This window comes from Uloborus diversus, chromosome 10 (genome assembly GCF_026930045.1).
Source record: "Uloborus diversus isolate 005 chromosome 10, Udiv.v.3.1, whole genome shotgun sequence".
Classification (NCBI taxonomy): domain Eukaryota; kingdom Metazoa; phylum Arthropoda; class Arachnida; order Araneae; family Uloboridae; genus Uloborus; species Uloborus diversus.
In genome coordinates, this window is record NC_072740.1 from 78,729,533 (window position 1) to 78,753,277 (window position 23,745).

Genomic DNA, 23,745 nt, shown 5'->3' on the forward strand with positions numbered 1-23,745 from the left:
TTGAAAAAAGTTTTTTTAAAGCACGTTTCTGTCTGTATTTGAACATCTAAAAGTAATTGACATTGACGTCTGATGTACAAAACGACAATTTAGCGATTCCAAATCTCTCACTGAAACTGTTAAAGAAAAGTGAAAATGTTGAATTCGTACCAAAACTTCAATATTTCGTAAGAATTTCGAATGCTTTCTTCATTTACTGTCATTTGAATACTTTCTCTTGCTCCAGAAAAAAGAAAAACGACCAATGAATAAATAAATAAAATGAAATAAATTAAATAATCTGATATAATCTACGTTTCCTAATGTGTAGGGTGACTCTGATATGTTGAAGCTTGGCCTTGAGAATTTTTACTTCGTTTAGAGATTGTAGTGAAAAACGAATGTGTTATTGTCACGGATTTGAGTTGGAAAACCTTCGCAAACCTACTGCAAAAATAACCTAACACAAATCGACACCAATAACTCTTTCCCCTAAAAGAAGTCAATATTGTCCCCGTCACTTCAGCTCATCATAGCCACACCGTGAAACGTTAAAGGAAAACGACAACGCTTAAGAAAACACACAGATCGACTTAAGAAATTTTAAATATTTAACGAGAATAGAGTATATTTTCTTTTGATAGAAATTATTTCGCCAATTTAAACCCCAATGTAAAGTACTACACATAACAAAAAACAATACACGTGTGAGAAGACTTGAAGGAAGGATATGAGTATGTATTTATTGGTTTTTCTTTGTGTGTAAGAAGTTAGTAAAGGATTTCAAAATTTCACACACCGTTCTTTTATTTATCCACCAGCTGTGTTGCCCGGCGTTGTTTGGGCTACTTCGAAAATAAGATTTGTGTCAAGTGACGAATGTTCAACAATCATGCATAAATAAACGAAAAAAATAGAGCAGAATTTTCTGCCAATTTGTAGGAAAGAGCAACTTCATGACTCAAAATTTAAATTTAAACCTCTTTGGATGTTTTTTAAATTCCAAAAACCCCGCCATTGTTGTTAATAGACGTAATCATTCCGTTTCATCGACTTTCAAGCAAAAAATTGGGCAGAAATTTGACTTAAACTGTGTATTTTTATAAGGAAAGCACCCCTCCCCCGCCCTTATGTAAAATCCTGAGCATCAAAATACATCTGTGCCAAATCTGGAAAAGATCCGACCTAAACTGTGGATTTGTATAAGGAACATATACACATGCGCCCACAACAGTCATTCTTTCTTATATATTAGACGAGTTAGATGATTTAGACTATGGGCTTTTGTTTTTTGTCATTTAAGAAATAAAAAACAAAAGCAAGCAAGTTGTTTGTAGAAAAAGCTTGATTCACTTGAACTTTGGCTCTAAAATTGCGAAGATAAAATCAAAATAAATGTATCTTGTTCCTGACTGAAAATCCGATAGTCAAAAAGTAGGAAGTTTTAGACAAAATTAGTCGTTCAAAATTTCTTCTTTGCTGTACTAACACTAATAACAAACACAAGAGTCAATGCAACCCACATTTGCATAAGCTCACAGCAGATTTTTAAATAAATTATCGAAATTATCACTAAATCTAAGAAACAGTTATGCTTCTTCATACGCCAATCAAGTCCACACTTCCATAAGCTCACAGCAGATTGTTAAAGAAATTATTGAAATCATCACTAAATCTAAGAGACAGTTACATTTCTTTATTTTGTAATAGAGATAATGTGAAGAAAACGTAAGAGTAACATAAACGGTATAGAACAGAAAACTTGAAGAGAAGGAAGGGCATCAACAAAAGATAACCCAAGTAGCCAACAATAGTCTCCAAACTTTTTCTCCGAGTACCTTCTTCTACTTAGCACGAATTCTATGTTCGAAAGTTAGGGTGCAAAAAATGTGAACAATGGAATAGTAGAAAAATATGAATATTAGGTTAAACGGTCAGCAATCAGATTCGAGGAGTTTAAAGATGATCAAAATCAGAGTCGACTTCCGTTGAAACATCATCTTCTCAGGACGTGCTGCGAGTACTGATTGCGAACGGAGAGTAGTTTGACTGCCCTTTATCAATTAGGTTCATGATACTAATTTAAGCAGTGGGATGCGTTCTGTATCATAGCTCGACGAAACCGATGAACCTCTGAATACTGGCTTCCGTTACTTGAATGCTGTTGGTATTATTACATTCAGAATGTAATCCATTCTAGTTGCGTTTTAGAATTAATATTATCTTTAGACCAGCGATTCGCGACCGGTCTGCAGAAAATTTTGCCGGTCCTCATAGATTTTTAGTCGTTTAATTTAAAAAAACAATCTTTACTAACCATGCCAGTGATAATAATATCGTATGGGACACTTGTTTTTCTTTTGTAAGGGAATTTTGTGCTAGTCCGTAGGTCAAAAAATGTTGAGAAACGCTGCTTTGGACTATTGAATATGTCCTTTTGTCTTTAAATTAGAGAGAGTCGTATCAAGTGTCAATTGTAATTGGAATCCTTGTCAAAATAGCAACTATATTAAAGTTTATTATCATGATCGACAGGGTCCCGCAAAACCCGGGCGCCAAATAAGTGAAGGACTAAAAAAAGACCTGGACGGCAAGCTCTTTTAAAATGAGAATCTCTCAGAAATCAATTTTTCTCTGAATCTCCATATAATCTCTGAGTAATAACATGTCTGGCGTCCGATATTTTGCAGTAGCTTCTAAAATCTTACAATTTTTGTCGGTCTCTGGTTATAATAGTTCCACAATATGAACCAGTTGCGTAGCAAGAAAATCCTAAAGGTGAACGTCCTGTCTAAAAACAACCAACTCTTATGCTTGGAAATGCAACTAGCAACAGTGATGATTTGACTTTAATTTTACATAGACAAGTTAATAGATGCATATAACTGATCAAATGATTAAAAAGGTATATTGTAGACAGAATGTAATAACTTTAATTTTCATTATTGGAGTTTAATTTTGAGTTTCAAGAAGGGGTTCGAACCCGGGAACCACCCCCTTTCCTACGCTACTGATACGAACTAATTTAGTAGTTGAGCATGTTCTATCGGAGAGACTTAAGAACTTACAAAGCAGACTATTAAGGATATAACACAGTCAGGAATGCTACTTTTGGCGCGTTGCGAAAGAGCTATTGTTGTGTTAAAAAAGGTCAGAATACTGACTTTAAATTTGTCAGAAATATATCTTCATACACGTAACTCATTCGTCATTGAAATTCAGATGGATATAAAAAAAAACTGTATGGAATCATAGTTAAAATGAAGAAACTGAAGAACGATTTTATTACAATTTTGTATTGTCGCTGTCTTCATACTATTTTAGGGAATTGAGTAGTTCTGTGTCATCGATTGGCGAACTTATGCAACCAACTTTTGCTGTTAGAACCCTTTTGGGATCCATTGACCATTCATTGACCATAGATGCGACATGTTATGTAGTTGTCTTTACAGCGAAAAGTTCTTTTATCCATCCTTCGTTTCCCGAGCTACCTGTTTATTCACTAACAGAGCTACATCGAAACATCGAGCAGTTACCGATCAGTAATATAAAACCATGTCAAAAGCGAATAATCAGACGGAAAAATGTATAAGAGTATTGTTAAATTGTTGATAGAGTAGAGCAGTTATTCTGTATTAATAATATGATGGCAACTTGTTGATGAACTATCTCCCATTCCACAAACATTCGAACCCTCTTAATGGAATAGCCATTTTGCCACAAAAAAATATTCTAATAAGCTAGATATTCCATTAACCAGGATCAAAATAACTCATTACATTGGTTTGGTAAATTGAAGATGTATTATAATAAGCGGAATATTCTTTTAACCAATATTCTAATAAGCGGACTTTACTGTATATTTACGGCTTTTAGAAATCTCAAGCAAGAGAAGTTATCATCGGTGTTAAGTTCCAATCCATTAACTTTATTTTTGAGGAAACTTACTCCCGTCTTTTCACTCCCTGAGGTTCTTCAGTGCCTGTCAGCATTTAACTTGACCTAATAAAGAACCTCGGGGCAGAGAAGCCAAATGACGACGTGACATACAGGCATATGACAGATCGCAATGTGACATGGAGAACACAATTTTTAATTGAAATAAAATAAACAAAAAAAAATGTTAGGACTGAAGCATCGCAGAATGCACCGGACATATGAGTCATCTACCCTTACTCCTACCGTACCTACATGTCATAAAATTCACATAATTTATTCAGAAATTTATAAATGAAAATTGCTTTCTTCATACTTAACCAATAACAATCAATTATGTTGAAACTTATCTATTGTATGATCAAACTACGTAATTCATTGAACGGTTTTTGTTTATTTTCTTTATCAATTTGTTTTCGCTTGGCTTATATGAGGAGAGATTATTTTAAAATGATTGCAAAATTATTTTGAAGGTGATGCTATTTACAATGACGAATGGGCGTACGGGTGTGTCTAAGTTTTACTCATTTATATTCTAATACAGATAGCAAAAAAACCCTTTTTCACTTCCATGGCCCACTTCTTTACAAATCCGGTTATGAGAACTATTCTGTGCTTCCCACCATGAACGAAGTTTTTAATTGTGTGAGAAAAATAAATTTATGTTTTTGTGCCCTTAATTTAAATATTTTACGTCTTTAATGAAAATAAATTCGCTTATAAAACTTTTAATTTGAATTCCCCACAGAATTTAGTTTCAATTCAAATGCCCTACCGACAACCAAAGGAAAATATTAATATCAGGAAATTAATTGAAGATTTAATCGACGAACGTGTTAAGTGACATTTTTGAAGAAATAGCAATTTACGGCCAGATAAACATGTTATTACCTCTTTTAAACATGTATTTTTCTTTTGGCTAATACTTTAAATAAAGTAAGTTTCAGTATAGATGAGATATTCTCAAATTGAACTACTTACGTTGAAAAGAGTCACAGATCCTATTCTGAAACTTATAGGAGAAAATATTAGAATTTCCTTATCACTATAGCATCGCAATAAAAAAATTTATTGTTTGTAGCAGTTTTTTTCTTTTCTTTTCTTTTTTTTACTTCCTTTTACAAAAAAGGAAGTATTGTATTCGCGAAAAAATTTTCACTCAAAAATCGCCCTTAATTTCCATTTTGCTCACCCCCAAATGAATGTTGAGTTTTTTTTTCGATTCGACCACATGCGGAAAAGTGCCTAAGAATGTATAGACACGCGAAATATCCATTTTGACCATCACCGAGGTAATTACAACGACTTTTCTCGTGACGTCTGTATGTATGTGCGTATGTGTGTATGTGCGTATGTGCGTATGTGCGTATGTGCGTATGTATCTCGCATAACTCAAAAATGGTATGTCCTAGAAAGTTGAAGTTTGGTACATAGACTCGTAGTGGGGTCTAGTTGTGCACCTCCTATTTTGGTTGCATTCGGGTGTTTCTAAAGGGGTCTTTTGCACCTTTTTGGGGGGAAATCATTGTTAATTTCGATGCAAACTCAAGTGGTGTTATAATTTGGCGGTCACTTGGCGATATATCGCCAGTCTTTTGGTTGCCAAGTTTTGTCGCCAACTTGGAGAAAAATTTGGCGATTTTTTTTTTTTTTTTAAATCTGCTTTCAATGTGGCCATTGCTAGTGATATTTAAAGAGTTAGAGAGAGAATCCCATTAAAATTGCAATAATAGGGAAATAGCATTAAATTGGTGTAAAAGGAAGTCATGTGATGCACACATCAGCTCGTTTTTTTTTGCGAAAACAGAGCAACCCAAAATCTTAAAAATCGATTCACTTCAGTGTCACATAACATGTTCTTCCACAACATGTCGCCATTATGTGAAAAACCAGGCATCACTTCAGAAAACTATAGTCTTCCAAGGTAATGAAAAAGCTGACTTCCTGGCTACCGGCTGCTTTAATCAAGAGTTGAATATTTCTCTTGAAGGTATTTATGATCAAAAAACGTTCTCCAGAAGGTATTTCTGGCTGCGTTAATGATGGATTCTGTTTCTGATTTTGTTTTCTTGTATTTGTGTTTATTTTTTTATACTTGTTTTTTGCTATAACTGCTCATAATCTGCCATTAAAAATGTTAAAAAAAAAGCTTTGAAGAAGGCAAGTCATTTTGGAAGAGTAATATGTGTACGAAAGTAGCGACGACCATAGTGGTGATTAATTCTATAGAAACAACCTTTCTAAGGATGAACTGGAAGAATATCAGTCTGTAAGTTCGACTTCAAATATGATAGAGCATTACTATTTAATAAATTTGCGAAATTTTCCAGAAATATATTAAAGACAGCATCCGAATAGTGTATAAATTCCTTATGTTAAATGCAAAGAAAATGTTATTTCCACATACAGTTCTGGAAAAAACGTTACTTTATTAAAGTGCTAAAGGTGAAGAAACAGATAGTTTTTTTGACAATGCTTTATGTAATTCTTCAATGTATTCGAAATACTTGTAATTATAAACTTCTATTTTTAATAATATTTGACGCAAATCTTCCTGGGACATAAATTCTTCTTCTAGAACAAATTAAAGCTGTGGTTACAGAAAAAGTTCTAATAGTTTACTAACTATTATTGAAATTCAAGATTACTTATTTCAGTCCTCATGCATTTATTAACATCTTCGCTCAGTTGTGCAACGAAATGTATGCATCTTTTAAAATCCAAATTTTTGTTTAGATTTAAATTACTACAAGATATTAATTCCTACATATCAGGAGGAGGATAATAGTAGCAATAAATGAAGTTGCATCTAATGTAGCATTTAAGTTAAAACCTATTACGTTAATTGTAATTTAAAGAGTTCAACTATTCTGCCATGTGCAGGTAAACGGCAGTAACTGCAGATTTTTCGATTTTCATTTTTTTTTTTTTTTGCATTTTTGATATCTATATTGATATAGTTTTACTGTACAAACATTTTTATTTGGTTGCCGCAGAAAAAAAAGCATTTTTTTTTACCAGTGGTAATTAGCAGTAACTGCTTTTATCGCTACATTTTGCAGGTAATCGGCAGAATGCACTTACTGCTCTTTACCTGCACTCGGAAGAACGGAAACTTTCTCCCGTGGGCAGGCAAACGGCAGTAACTGCAAATTTTTTGATTTTCATTTATTTGCATCTTTGAAATTTTTTGCCCACAACCGTTCTGTCGTGGGAAGGTAAACGGCAGTGACTGCGATTTTTTAAATTTTCATCTTTTTTGCATTTCTGAAATCTATATTACTTCAGTTTTATGGTGCAAACATGGTTATTTGCCTGCCGCTAAATAAGAGCATTTTTTAAAATCAGTGGTGATTAGCAGTAATTGATATTATCGCTGCATTGTGCAGGTAATCAGTAGCATGTATTTACTGATCTATACCGGTCCATAACCATTGTCCGAAGAATGGAACATAAATGAATCGCTACCAAAATTTGCACCAAGACGCAAAAACCGTTTTCACGATTTTTTTTAAATACTAAACTAAGCTCAAGCAATAGCGCGCAGATTGGAGGTCATTGCGTGGCCTCTCAAAAAATTCTTTATTCGGCAAATTTAGAGACAATATTGCATTTTTAAAAATGATTCCTAATCGCTTCTCATCAGATGTAGATATGCGTGCCAGGTCGTATTTTATCAATCGCCAAAATTGGGAATTATCGCATGTCAAAAATTTAACTTCGGGCATCCTTCAGCGCAAGAGAAACTTAAAACCATTACTTGAGGAAAATAGCCATACTTTATTTCAAATAAAGTCCAAGAAAACGTTTTTTAATTTCACAGGCCTCAGACATTTAAAAAAAAAATGTTCTTTGATTCGTCATATTCGTGTTCGAAAAATAATAAAACAAAATCAGTTCTTGCTAACATACAGTTGTAAAAGATAACATACGAGCAAACACAAGCAATTCTTGGCAGACGATAAATAAACGTGTAGCAACAGAACGATTTTGTTCCATTTGTTTTGTTTTGTCGCAGGCGATATTTTCCGCAATTTTTATTTTAAAGCGGCTGCAATTTTAGTTGTTCGATGACAGCCATTGTTAATATACGAAGCATTTCTTTTGCCTAAATTTTCATAGAGATTTATTGGAACATTAAGCGATTTTTCATAATTGACTAAAGAATCGTGCAGTTGTCAAGTTACAACACAGGAACATAAAAGAGTTTTCGATAATGCCGTAAGCAATCAAAGCATATGCCTAGGAATCGGAGCAAAAAGCACTCATTCAATAAATCCTCAACTCGAAATTCCATGCAGAATGCCGTTCTTGCAGCGGAGATAGCAAATTATGCTGCCCCTTTTCCAAGACAGCCTACAAAAATACGACGTAGAACTCAAGCTCAACGCATTGCTCGAGAAAAAAAAAGAGAGAGATAGAGAGAAAGAAAAGAAAATCTACTGAAGTGTTTTAATATTCAACGTTTTATTAAAGTCAAAAAATATAAACTAGAAATCTGAGCTTGTTTAGCAAGGACTGCTTAAATAAGCAAGTATATCTGGTATTTTGGTAGGTACGTATATGTTATTGCATTAAATTTCTATCAAATGTATGTAGGTCATTTTGTTTGATACATATTTAAGTTATATCTTTTTAAAACCAACATATATACATAGGCATTTATTTCCATTTTTGTATGTAAGAAAATAAAATTTTCTTTTTATTTTCAAGTTACATTTAATTCATTTATTTTAAATTTATGTCAAGTACACGGTATTTATTTATGTTTTAAAAGAAAATATATTATTCACTTTGCAATAAATATACTTCGTAATAACGTATCTACTCCGTATTATGTCGAATCTGTAATTATTGGTCATTCAATAGCATATTGTGCGGTTACTGCTAACTACCAGTCAAAAGTGGATGAAAATTACTAGTACGAAGAGCAGGTAAACGGCAGTACCTGCATTAATCAAAATTTTGATTAAAAAATCAAAATGAAACAGATTAATAACCCAAAAAATATTTCGATATAAACATATAGAATCACCTAAAATCGAACTTTAATATTTTATTAATGTTTGTGGGAAATCAAAAACGCGTTTCTTCAAATATCTCAAAAACTCATTTTTGTAGATACTGCAGTTTACCTGCACACGGCAGTATTGATTAACGCATTTAAAGTATCCGACTGTGTTCGAAGATTTTTTTTTTAAATACCTTGGACATTTTTTAAAATGTTATTTTTTAGCTGCATATGTTTCGAAACTATGAAAAAAAATGTAAAAACATGATTTCAAACTATTATTAAAAAAATATTGACAAATTTGAAGGAAAATATCGTTTTTACGTGTCTTGCGCTAACAACTGTGGACCCCATTAGGTTCTAATCACACATAAATCCTCGTAAGTACATTTTTATGGCACTTGAAACTTAATTTTTAGAGGACAACATCAAGCATATTACAAAACACTGTCTCAGAGAATTTTACATCAGTACTTGAATAACTTTTTGAGCTACCATTATTGTAGTAGACAGCTTTCTTCAAAAATTCATTCTTCAGAAAACGCATTTAAATACAACTTCCGATCTGGAGTTTATTCTAGGACTCGGTAATCATACAGCTGAAACTCCAGTTGTAACTCACGTAAAGTAGAAAGTAAGACAGTTTTAGAAAGCCAATGAATCAGACTACAAAACGGAATCATAAATGTTTTTCGAAAATTTCATCGAAAATGCCGATTTTAAAGCAGTCGGGGGATATCTTAAATGATAAAATAAATAAGAAAGATTTTTTTGCTTTCAAAACAAACTGTCTTGAATTTATACAGAAAACTATTTTTGACCATAAGTATGCTTTATATGAAAGAAAAAACTATTTTTCACTCTACGGCTAACGTATACATCGGAACTTCTGGACCATTCACAGAAAATTATTTCTCAACTTAAAAAAGCGCTAAATCTAGACTAAAGTTCGGAGATTTTTTAAAGTGCGACGGCGAACAAGTTTTTCAAACGTAGAAATCAGAAAGATTCACAACAAACTACAAGTTAAAAGAGAGCAACCGTTGCTTGAAGTTATTGGTTTGGAGCCAGAAAAGTTTCATTGTAGTATAAGCAATCACTGAGTGGATTTCTATTTCTGTTTACGAGATGCTTTTCCGTACGCCTCATTTGAAGCTCGAAACAGACAGGAAGCTTTTGTTATCTGCTGTTCCGCATTATCATATGAAAATGTAAGTAGGTCACGTCAGCAGAGGATTCCAGTTTTAAGAAGGTTTCCCTAGGTAGTTCAGAGTTCAAGTGTTTGTTGTTACCGATTGACTTCATAATATACTTTACATTAAAGAACCTTTGTAGATACAGGTGCCTTCTGTTACTGAAGCACTTTTTTGAGAAGGTGTCACACTTTTAAATTCAGAGCAAAGTCTTTGTTGTTAGAGAATGATTTAATAAAATACTTTACATTAAAAATATAGTAGGATGTAAGGAATAAATGAACATCTTTGTGCGATGATTTAATGGCAATGAACAACTTTTGGATGTAAAGACATTAGGTAAAAGCTCTTACCGTATGTCTTTGCATCCAAAAGGTAATTATTTTGCTTCGAAAAAGGAGTTCCCTGTACCCCGAAACACGTGTTTGCAGTAATCTGCTAATTTTGTGCGTCTAAACGTTGTTGATGCTGAGCGGGGAGTATCGTTTTTTAATTCAGATACAAGTTTTTGTTGTTACAAAACAATTTCGTTGAATAATTTCATTAAAAACATGGTAGAAAATCGTCATGCAACTGAAGCGCTCTTCTAAGTAAAAAATAACAAATTAGCCAATAATTTAAGTGTTAGTATAAATTGACATCTTAATATTAAAAAAAAAAACACTCTTTGAGACACAGTCTGTTCCTAAAGTGATTTTCTTTTTATATATACAAAGGGAAAAATAAGAGTTATCGTACTTTATTTGAAGATACAAGCATTTGCTGGTACTGAACGATTTTATAACATCCCTTTACACGAAACATATGAGATATCACCTTTTTGTAACTAAAACGTTACTTAAAGTTATTTTAATTCAGGGTAAAAATGTCTGTTTACATTTTAAGTTATGCAACATGAAAAAAATATTCAGTTGCTAAAGCGCTCTGCAAAACAGGATTCATATTTCTCTCGCATAATTTCAAAACCGAATACTATGGAAATGAAAAGAACAAATCAGAAAGAAATAAATGGAAATTCACGCACAGAGTTATCATTAGTCGGAAGATTTGAGTCAGTTACTGAAATATCCCCTAAAACTTATTTACCCAAACGGGAAATAAGAGATTTTGAAAATTTTAGAAATGAATCACTTTTTTAAAGAAATTTCAACAACCTCAATGCCATAAAACTATATATTCTTTTCTTTCTTTTCTTTTATGAAAATGACACGGAGAAAATTCTCTACTTTTATCACCGCAAAAGAATTGAATTAAAAATGCCACTACTTTTGTTTCATATTGCGTCGATTGCAAGGCTACCATTCACAAATTAGGACAAAAACCTAAATTGTAATTTAAGAAACGCAAAAACACTTAAATGTTCTTGTACAGTAAAGAAAAGCAACACAAACAGTGTTATATTATCCGGAAAGGTTTTCATTACGAAGTCCTTAAAGTTTTTTAAATATAAGTTTCGCATATTTCTTGACAAGTGTCTTGAATAATCTATCGTACGGGTTCTGATTCAGGTTCGTATATGAACATTTCAGTTACATCTACTTGTTTTCTGCTTTGGCACTATAGTTGGGGCAAACCTAACCTGGCACCGTCATCATGCTGTAATTAGGATCTACGTAGCTTTCACAATGTTGCCAGGTTAGGTTCGCCCCAACTATAATGACTTTTTTTTTTCAGTTTTAGGTTTAAGTGAGTCTTTTTGTTTGCTTTGATATTTAAGTAGATTCTTTATTAGCTTGTGGAACAGTGGCAAAGTAGTTAAACAATTCATGAAATTAGAAATACCCACAACTGCAAAATGCTAGTTAAATTCAATTTCTATTTAAATGTAAACCCCAAAAAAATATCTAGCACGGGAGAAAATGTCGGAGAAAATCAATTTAAGCACATTTTAATTTTAAACACATTCACCAGTATTACATTCTACAGTATTTTGTCGTCGTAAATGAAAAAGTCAAGTGCCATATCTCGCATTTTATTTCTGAATAACTATTCGGATTTGCAGTGGCGTCTTAATTAATATGACCAAGATGACTACAAACTGTTGTGATACCTTAACAAAATATTTAATTTAGAATGAATAAAAATAAATTTCACATTAAAATTAAAATATCATTTGAGAAACTCAACAAACGAATTCTTTTTTGTAAAAAAAAACCTATCAACCCATATGAGTATAATAAAACACAATAATGGGTGGAAAAACCTAGGCGTGGGATTATTGGCCGAATTTCGTTCCTTACTATGCCTCCTCTACTCAAAATGTAAACATAGGTCAAATTGACTAGCTCATGCATTATTAATGAAATGAGCGAACGAGCTGTAATATAGACACAATTATTTTCACCCACAGTCCTGGTTTCTTATCGATCAAACGAAATCTTTATACTAAGCAAAAGTTTGTGTACTTCATGCAAATGGTCACAAATGTACTTAAAATTTTATAAAAATTAACTATTGATTCATATATTTGTTGAGAAATTGTACATCAAACAAAAAATACTTGAACTAGGTTTTCGTTACGAGTTTTCATTTTCAGTGACAATACATTTACTGCAGGGTAAGTATATATATTAATATAAAATAATCTATTTTTTCTCATTCACTTGGAAGGTAAGTTAGCATTGAAACGTTTCATGTTAAAACCAGACATCAGGAAATTGGCTAAACACTGGTGCCTTTTATGAGAAAACATTTTTTTTCAACACTTGTTAAAAACTTTTATAAAATAACGAACGGAAATCCCAGTTACTGTGTTACTGTTACTAAAATAATTTGTAAAAAGTTAATCGTTGAGGTGTGGCATCATGTTATTTTCACGGTTCAATTTTTACTTATTTTAAAATAAGTTTACTCTTAGAAATTGTTGAAATAAATATTTGCTCATTCAAAACTAAGCTTCATAAGAGTCAAAAAAGTTATGGTACGTTCTTGAAAACCTTTTAACGTGCTGTTCAGATATCACGTTCCAATCGTGTTTATTATAAACTGAAAAATAACGCCACATAATTGACCATAATAAAACGAGTAAAAAGATTTTTATTGTCATTATATTCATTCTTTCGTTTTGAGAAACAATCTTACGTTCCGAGCTCAAGTAATACGGCAATAATAATTGCTGTTTTATCACAATTAGCAAACTTGGTTTTGAAAACAAGAAATTTGAGGCTTGGAAGTTTGAAAGTTAGTTTATGTTTAAAGAGCAAGGCAGCGTTTCATTGAGTTACCTGTTGTGACTTAAAGCATTAAGAAACTCATTTAAAACACTGTATGCAATGTTTCAGTAATCATCGACCGTATACTATGAATAATAAATTAAAATTACTTTTGCTTCATGGAGAATATTGTTCTGAAACCAAATCAAACCAAATATTATATAACTGCAATTGAATTTAAAGCAACAATTCTTTGCCATGTAAGAATGAAGGCTTTCACGGCCGGTGTCAATAATGTTGTATGTAATTGCGATCTGAGTGTTGTTGCCCCAAATATTACCCCAAATGGGGTAACAACACTCAGACCACGGAACAACAGCCCGGAATCTTACAACATTAATTCTATGCAATTTTTCCGCTCTTTTATAATTTGTGCACGTTTTAATTTAGATCAATTTCCCAAAAATAAATAAAAAAATAAAGACAGAAATTAAAAACTCAGGATAGGTGCAAAACGTTGAAGTTAATAAAACCTTCATGATCTTGGACTTCGAGAATAACGAGAATATGGAATTTAGGGTTCAGTACCTTTCCAGGCAGTTGATTTAAATTTCTGTCTAGCAGAACAAAGCAATTTATTTCTCGCGAGATTTTTTCCAGCTCTTAATATATTCAAATGACGAAAATAGATCTGCTTACCCTATTTGTCCACGAAATCACAGTCTTGCGTCAAAGATATTCCGCACAAAAAGCGCTTGTTTTGTCTTTTCATCTCATTTACCGCCATCCGAAAGCAGTTTACCTGGACAAGTAGTCTTTTGTAAATCTAGAATTCAGAGCGTTGTCCATCTTACTGGCTTCGTGATGGTTAATCCTCCGGTGAAAAGTGGTTTTGCCTCCTCCCACACCCACCCTGCTCGGCCCGACCGCAATTCCGGATTTTGTGAGGGATTCTCTGCTTATAAATTTGGCGAGATTGTGTGGACAGTGATGGTAGTGCGTTTTAAAGCTTTCTTTGGTTGTTTAGTTGAAGAAGTGATTTTTCTCCACACGCACAAGATGGAATTGAATCGATTTTTGGGTACTTCCATCACCATTAATTGTTAACGCTACTTAAGCTGCCTCTATGAGTAGCGTTTCATTAAAAATAAGCAATTAATATTTTAATCTTTAACAGTCCAGTCGGCCCATATAGTTTAAAAAGGGTGTCAAAGAAGGCTATTTTGTAAAGCATTTAATCAAGCTAATTCATATGAGGCAGTGAGAAGCAAAGGGATGTAAGTGGGTTTTTTAAAGTTTTGAGTAAAACGCGTTTAAAGATAAGGTCCTAGGTAGGCTTTCATTGAATTTTTTTTTCTAAATCATGATGGATAAAACACCACCTACCAGAGCTACTAGTACTATCTCTTGCTCTAAGACAGAGGAGATGTTCACCTACCATTTGTACTGGTTTTCTCCAAATTTTTAATTTTGCCACGTACATCTTTTTGCTTCTCACTGCCTCATATGCTGTTTCAAAGATGCAAAAATGAACTCTCCATTCAAGTTTCAAAGAATCCGGAATATATATGTTGTAGCACATAATTGTAATATCAAAAGATAAAATCATAAGCTTGATTCTTATGTTTTAGGATTTAATTCACACTATAAATGAAATCTGAGAGTAAAAGAGTTTTTCTTCGTTTTGGTTCATATGCTTTTCATTTTATGCAGAATACAAGTAGTACATTTCGTGAAATATTAAACAATGGGTATTCGCAACACATTGATACGATCATGTTTGATTTCAGTAACGATTAGTTAAGGGCCAGTTTGACCTATTGAAAATCTACTAGTCTAAATGGTACTCAACTTTGTACGCGCTGAACAAAAAGTACAGCTAGATTTTGCTATACATTTCATACAGGTCTAAAGGCCTTAAAAATTATATTGGCTTTATTTAGCGATCTTACCTTACATATATTTTAAAAAACAATAATTTTAAAGTTTAGTGAATTAAATCTGTTGAATAGGAAATCAGGCATACTTTGTGATTTCTTAGGAACAGAATTTTGTTCAATTGCTTTTTAAATTATCGTTTTCATTGATATATATTAGCTATCTCATACGCAGGGTTGCCAACTGTGGAGAAACTATTTGAGGAGCATCTGTGGTGATTTTGAGGAGCATTTTTAAATTTTGCGGAACAGCTTGGTATTTTGAATAAAAATATTTTAAAAAATAAACCTCTTATTTGAAATTGCTTTTAAGCTTTGATATTCATTTTAAGAACCAGAGTAAAAATAATTTTTAAATAAATAAAACAACTTTAAACACTATGTCATGCTTTAAGTATAAGCATCCTTAAATTCCCCTATTTACATGCCTGTCATAATAAACTAGCAAAATATAATAAAAAAATAAATTTTATTTTATTTAAATCTTTAGTAAACCTGGTCAGACTTAAGACCAAACAGAAATGTGGAGCAAAATAACTTCTTTGCAGAGCTGCGGAGTTTCTCTAGTCTTGCGGAGCAGTTAGCAATCCTGCATACGGAACAAAATGAGTATTTTTTCGTGGAATGGCGTTAAAACGCAAATGATTAGGACTGAATGGGTATTTTCCCAATGACTTAGGAGTTAAGACGTTTGATTGTCGCTTTCTTCTTTGAAGTAATTCCCGTTGTTTTGTAATATCTGTCGCTTACTGTGAATAGCGACTCCGAAGATGATCCAGTGTAACATATCGCACTTTCTTTGCAAGAAGGCCACAGCTCAAAATTTCCTATTCTCTCAGGATAGGCATTTACAATTTTTAATCAAAATTTTAAAATGTAATTTTTATTTTACTAACATTTATCAGAGGTGAAGTAACGTTCGGGATTGATTTATCTTGTGTGGGTATTATTGTTTTTAAATACATGTACAATTTTGTGCAATAAAAATAAAATTATCTGATATTTCAATTCCAGCTATTAGTTGATACGTGTCGAAAGCATTATAAATTTACTCAAATAATGGCATGACTTCATCACACCCAGAGGACACATTTAGCACATAATTTATTGCTGTTTTTATCCCCCCCTTTTTTGAGTTTTGACCTTGTTGCACTGAAGGTGAAATATGCAACCAACAACATGCAGATGGTGCTATGTTTAGGACATTTTATCAAAAATAATAATAAGTTCAATGTCTTAGATTTCTTTGCCGGCTTAATTGTTTCATAATAAGCATTTTAACTGAATTACGTGAACATTGCTCCATAAAAATGAAAATAATTAAGCGAAAATTTAAAAATAAAGCGATAAGCAACATTTTGGAAGATTTTCATTATTTTAGTAGAAAGAGCTGAGTTTTGGACATCATTAATGAAGTTTATCGAAAAAGGTATTACGTGTCTGAGGTCTTAAAAAATTATACATATTAGGTTCACTTTATGGTGTTTATATCCGATTAGAAATTCAGCAATGATTCAGGACTATAATCACCACCAAATTATAAATCAGACGTATTCGGGGGTCTCATTGCTGGGAACAAATGTCATTTCTTTCGCTTATAGATTATACAAATTATAAATCAGACGTATTCGGGGGTCCCAATGCGGGGAACAAATGTCATTTCTTTCGCTTATAGATTATGTATGATTTTCCTGCATATCTTGATTTTTGCATGAATCATGTCACTTGTCTTTTGAAAAGATCTAATTAAAAGCTTGAAATCTGACAGAGTTAGTTGAGTTGAGCCTGTATGTACAATATTAGCTCTGATATCTTATATACCCTATTTAATGAAACGTTTTTCTTGCATTGAAGCGCCTGCTTTCACTTTTTAATAGTCTACGTGTAGAAGGAAGGATAGGTAAGCAGTCTTTGTGGAAAGAATTCCAGCATTTTATGGAAGATAGAAAATATGAATTAGCTTGACAGATAAAAAACTGATCGCATAATTAAAATTTCTCAGCCGCATAAAAAAATACATACATTATTAAAAAAATTATAAAATTTTGTGAAAACTAACATCTACTGAAAATAATTCAATTCAGAAATTTTTTATGAGTATTCTGACGTTTAAGATTCCAAAAATTTTGAAAAGTTAATCCGTTTAAATTAAAATATAAGATATTATGATTGTTTTTTTTTGAAAACTGGACATTAGTATTCGTTATTTAGTTAGCAGTTTATTTTCTCAATTACTTGCTCTAAAATATGCTCAAATCAATTTTTTTTTTCGGAATCATAACTTTTGTCACTTGAATTTGACAATTTCCGTCAGATGCTAGTCATAGGTCTAAATGCACATTTCTATAAATAATATGCTTTCGATGATGAACTTTAATTAAGGTTTTGGACGCAGCACATACATGGGCGAAGAAACTTGCGAATTGTAAATAAACTAAATTGAAATGGGGTAAAAATGCTGAACGCTTGATAGTTAACTACGTGAAAAAAAAAATGCTTACTTGAAGAACTTGTTTCCAAGAACTATAAGTATCCTTTTTATACCGCTGCACTTGATAAAATACCGCTTTAATTACTGAGACATTTTAAAAACTCTTATGACAATCGACAATATACATTTAAACATTTATTTTCTATGTAGTAATTCTTATAAATCACCAAGGAAAATTAATTTAGATTAAATAATGAGCCAATAAAAATGTGGAACTTTGTTAGAAGAAATTTGAATTCAACGTATCTTAGTATAGGACTAGAAAAGCTTGAACTGTATATCTATGTAGAAATTTCAAAATCTCCCCTTTTTTTAAATGATGTCATAGTATTGAACTAGAACAGCGATGTGTAGGAGGGAAGGTTTAAAAATATTCATCTCGCCTGGTACTAGCGCTAAATTATCCCATTTTCAGCGCTAGTCAAATGATAGTTATCAATTCTGCGAAAAGAAAATCAGACTCCAAGGGTCCATCATAGTTTTAGAGCGAATAGAATTAAATGAAAGATACAGTGGTCCAATTAACTGTGTCTCCCGAACTAAAAATTTAAAGCTACATAAGGAGTTGACGACAGTTGCACTTAGTAAATTTTAAGAGCTTCTTCAAATATTAAGAAAGGATTTAGAAAGACTAATAGCGAGGGAGCTTAAGAAGAACCAATTCAATCAAAAAAGTTTTTGAAAGGGAAAATAAATGTATCACTCCTTGAAAGAGTTTTTAGTTAAATATTATCGTTAATTAACCAACGTAAGAAAATACACATGAGTAAAACTAGAAATAGAAAAGAAACATATACTAAATGATCTTTAAAAACACCTTCAAAAAATCAGACTGGGGACTTGACTTTAATCAATTAAAAATCCTTTTAATGAAACTTTAATTGAACGGACGTCTAGAGAGAGAGAGTTTACTCAAACAGTATCGTAAAATTGAAAGTGAAGTACAGTGCAAGCAAAAATACGAAACTATATATAAAAATAAAAGAAATACCGACCAAGTAAATATTCAAAACTACATCACTAAGGTTCCACGATACATTTATTCTAGTCGTGGAGTTAAATTAAGTAATAGATATAGTAATGTAATTATTTGTACTTTCAAAAAGATCAAAACTACATTTAAGAAAATCAGATCGGGTGAAATTTAAAGTAACCAAATGAATTTAAAGTTGCTTTTATAAGGATTTTAATCGGTCGTACTTGTGGACAGAATTTTTTTCTGTTAACTACTATTATAAATTAATGAACAAAGCCCAGCACTAAAAAATGGTTGACAACAAATACTTTAAGTAAATTTTAAGAACCTCCCTCAAATCTCTGCATGTAGAAAAATTGAGTTATTACATCAGGGGAACATTGCAGGCATAGCGGGTGAAAGAAGCTCAATTTTAAATGCAACTCACGTTCACATGAAGTGTTGCTGCAGAAAATATTTTCTTTCATGATCTTAGTATTTATGGTTTGAAAACCTACCTTTAGTTCCTGAAGGCTGTTCTGCTGGAGTAGCAGATGAACTCGTTGAATAGTCTGTAATTGCCGTGATGTCCCTATTGACAGGTTCGGGATCTACTTTTGATTCTGGAAGACCATCAAGAATTTCTGTAGACACTTTTTTCCTGTAATATCCAGAGTTGTTAGTACTTGATGGAACAAAATTTTGATCCAAACTCCGCAAACGGTTGCACAATCGAGTGTTGCTGGGAACTGATATTGGAGTAATATTCCTTTGATTTATGTGTTCATTCTGATTTATATCTTCCTTTGCTCCTTTTCCATCCTTGGCATGTTTAGCAAACATGGGATGTATAACTCTACTTCCTTGCTTTACGCTCGAATCTGTTTTCAACTCGATGTTCCTGGCTGTAGACATTTTTTTGAAATGTATTGACTCAGACTTCAATATTCACTCCGATCAGTCAATGCCATTGTTAATTGGTAAATATCAACAAGCAAGGCTGTATCAATATCAAACCGATCTTTTTTGACTTTTAAAATGGCAATAACGTTATGTTCTCCTGTGTATACACACATTTTTAACAGTTGATTTAATCATTGCTTTATAATTAAACAAACAGTCAGCATTCGAAATGCATAGAACACTTGGTAAAAATTGTAACTTTAGTGGATGCCTAATAAACAACATGCCATTATTAAAAGATATCAACAATGTCATACCAAAATTTATCTTGATGAACGACGTAACTGAATTTAATGCACCAAAAAAAGCAAGTTACCAAGTTTCATCAGAACAGAGAATAACACATTTTGGTATAAAATATGTAACAGAGCACCGATATAAAGCAGTACCACACCTGAAGTTATACCATCATTTTCAAAGCATCAAAGTTAAGAAATATTCGCAGTAACACAGCAGGGACAAGAACTACCATGAGTACAGCAGTATATAGACATTATAAAAACATGCCGGAAATTACAATATCAATAGTATAATGTCTAAAACTAAATAACACATCAGCATTCGCTATGCTACTTATGCTATTGGAAACACAAGATTATTTATTTTTGTGTGACAGCGGTACACCAAATCCTCCAATAGCATACCAGGACAACATTAACGAAACATCAGGATTTGATGAATCGGAAATAACATGCCAGGGTATTGAAACAGCAAGACACGAGCAGAAGTATCCGGCAACAATACGCCCAAATGCGAGGAACGTTTTAATGATAGGAAATCATTATATCCATAAAAATACGCATGAGTTGCCGCACCGCCAAGAGCAGAAATCTTCATCATCAACCAACGATACAGATTCTTACACCCTTCCTCCAACAACGTGGTGTCTGCACCACGGTTTGGCAGCGAAATGCTCCCCGTATCGCACCATGTCAATACAGCGCATCGTGGTCATTCATGCGTGCGACAGTTGAAGGCGTACCGTTTATTGTCGTTGTGTCCAATCGCGCCTCACACGAACAATGTGACCTAACACTTATTTCGTCCACTGGAAGTTTATTGCGTGCTGTTCGGTTCAAACAGCTCCCCCAGATCGCCAAAAATATATTTTTTTTTACGAAAGAAATGGGTTCTTTGGGGAAATTTGATGTTTCCTTTATCTGGTTTTAATGCTTTGAACTGTCATGATTGGCGAAGAAAAAGTTTTTGTTTTTAAAGAATTTTTTTAGCGATAGCTGGAGATGCCGTTGACTTCCGTCAATGATCAAGTGGAAAGATAAAAAACAAATAGTGACTTTAAGAGCATAAAACTGTTTAGAGGAGTTTAAATGGTTTCAAAAGAGCTGCAAAAGTTTATAAAATTTTTGTTTGCTCATGTTAAATTTAATCATCTAGATTATTTCATCATTTTGTTTAAGTTGGAAATAGTTTGAATAAGGAATTTCAAAATAGTTTTTATTAAAAATCCCATGAACCTAAAAATTGTTACAAAATTTGCAATTTACAAAATAAATGTGATCTTTAGATGACGGTATAACGATTTTCGATTTATTGATCGTGACTTGTCAAAAGGGCATCAGAGTCACTCAAACAGAATTTTTTGAAACTGATAAAATGTAAAGTAATATAAAGGAATTGAAATGTGGGAGTTTTTTTCCTCCCTCTCTTAATCACAAGTGGTTCTAAGAGCTCATGTGCTCGTATAGAGAAACTTATCATTACAGTCATTTAGGCCACCTTTAAACCATTTGGGTTAAGATTCAGATTATTTTGTATATTTGATTCAAATGGAGCAGGTCTAGGTGGCTGCACAATACTGGCAAGGCTATTGAATCAGTTTTCTACTCTTTATTTTAGAAATTAACCCTGTGTACACAGCTAATTTTGAAGTAACTGTTTGGAAACTATTTTTGAATGCTGACTAGAAGTTTTTGAAATCTCTTTTTTAACAAACGCATTGTATGCGATATTATGGATAGGAATTGTAAAAATCTTTTAATGCTGTGAAATAAAGTACGGAGGTTTAAAGTATTTAGAAATTAATTTTTTTTAGTTTAAAGTTGCAATATTTTTATGAAAATATTTTATTTTACTTCACACATCTGGAACCAAATCAACCATAGTGTTCGGATAACTTTGAAGTCAGGTAAGAATTCATTGTGAATCGTTTTTATAATAATTATTTCTTAATTTTTAGAATGAAAACAGTTCTAAAGTATGTCTCTGTTGGTGTTAGTTTTTTAGACACATTTTTCCCAGTGCACGAAAATGTCAATATTAAATGCCTTGTTTTTTTTTTTTTAATTTTAAGTTTATTAATCACTCAATGTCTCCCGTATACTTAAACAAGGTGTTTAAAAAATCTTTCACGGTTTTGTATTAATTAAAAGGAATGTACAGCGTTAAACTACATGAAAGAAAGCTTCAGTATTAATTTTTTTAACAACGAAGTCATTACCATCCAATGTTTATGTTTTCACCTGGGACGTAGCGCATCACTAAGTATTCGTAGAATTAATTTTACAAATTTTAATCACTTTGCGGAGAAAAAAAGGTGAATTAGATCTTGAAATGTCCTTTAGCTTAAAAAAAAAAGCATTTGATTTTGAATTTTTAAAAAATATTGCAATCGATATAGTGTTGCATATCATAAAAAATAGACAACGTTACTCGAAATTAAACCTATTTCCTGTCTGTATCTCTATTAGAAAATATTTCATAGCAATTGAAACAACTGCCCTTCCTTGTTTTTAATACCCTTTTTACAAGTTTTACAGTCCTGTAGATCAAGAGTAGATGCATGTATTGCGTCAATTTTTATACATTTATTAGACTGTACCAATAGTACACATGTACTAATGTCAAGAAAATTTGAGATGGTGAGGTTTAGCCACTGAGCTAACTTAACGTGGAATGAACAATTAGAGTAGGCTTACAACCAAAAAATGTTTTACATTTTTAAAAATCTGCCTTGGTTATGATTAATGGACTTTTGTGTCTTGATTGTTATTCTCTCTTCGAAATTTCCGGCACCAAGCCTTTTTTTAGTGTACTGAATGTACGGTGCTGTAGCTTGTAGCAAATTAAGAAATAAAAACTCACAATGCAATTAGTAATAAAATGTTAATAAAATGTGTTGATTGTTTTAACAAAACATGATTTAAAATTATATATGTAAATTAGTGATACAGGAAAACTCTCCCATTCCCTGTCATTCGGGACATTTGAAGGTGATGTGAAGCATTTGGCAGAGGGATTTTCGATCTCCGCAGTTTCAGGACTTCACCATAGAAAAAAAAATAGCACCACCTAGAGATACAAAATACCCATATATTTTAAACAATAGAAATAAAGCCGGATATTCTGGGGACTAAATCAAGAACTTAGAAAGGAACATTGAGAAATTAGAGAGTACACAATATCTATTTGTTTGACATCTTGCTATTAGTTATAAAACATGATCATATAAAAAAAATTTCAGAGAATTTCATTTTTAGAAATTCGTGTATGCTCTTAGTAAAAAGCAAATGCTAAGGTAAAATGAAGAAGAACTAAAAATGTACTTGTTAAATAATTTTTTTTTTTTTTTGCATTATACCATAATTCAAATTTGTTATTGATATCCGAAAAGTCATTGACACGTTTTGATACGACAATTTGTTAATTTTCTATGAATTTTAAAACGTGTTGAAAGACTTTTCGGGCACCCTGTGCATAAAAAAGGTTTGCTCATATAAGCGGATAATATGAATATTACGAGTTGCTGTGGGTAAAATGATTTTATACATCTGTATGAGTTTGGGTACAATTTTCTATTCTTTCTAAGAAACTGGTACGGATTCATAATTCAACACGGGATTATGTTTTCGTTCACAATGTGAGATGAAATCTTAGTGCTATATAATTGATCTCATTTCCTCGCAATAACTTGACAAGAAGCCCGTATTCGACGTGTTATGTTTAAAAATTAAATTGCTTTGTAGCCGTGAACTAGGGAAACGGCACCAGTAGCAGACAAGGGTTCAGTAACAGACAGCCATAAGTTTGGATTTAAATAATAAGAATTTTAGGCGGGTAAAACTGATGTTGCTGTGGCCCATGAATACGGTGCAACCATCTACTGTTTTC

The 23,745-nt window shown here is 32.4% G+C and overlaps 1 protein-coding gene across 1 annotated transcript in view; it reads right to left on the minus strand.

Annotated features, from left to right (window-relative positions):
- Positions 1-19,569, minus strand: part of LOC129231062 (uncharacterized) — a 65,996-nt gene extending 46,427 nt beyond the window's left edge. Inside the window, exon 1 of the mRNA XM_054865310.1 lies at positions 19,173-19,569. Coding sequence (XP_054721285.1) covers positions 19,173-19,569 — 397 coding nt within the window. The remainder of the gene's footprint in view (positions 1-19,172) is intronic.
- Positions 19,570-23,745: the final 4,176 nt, after the last annotated feature.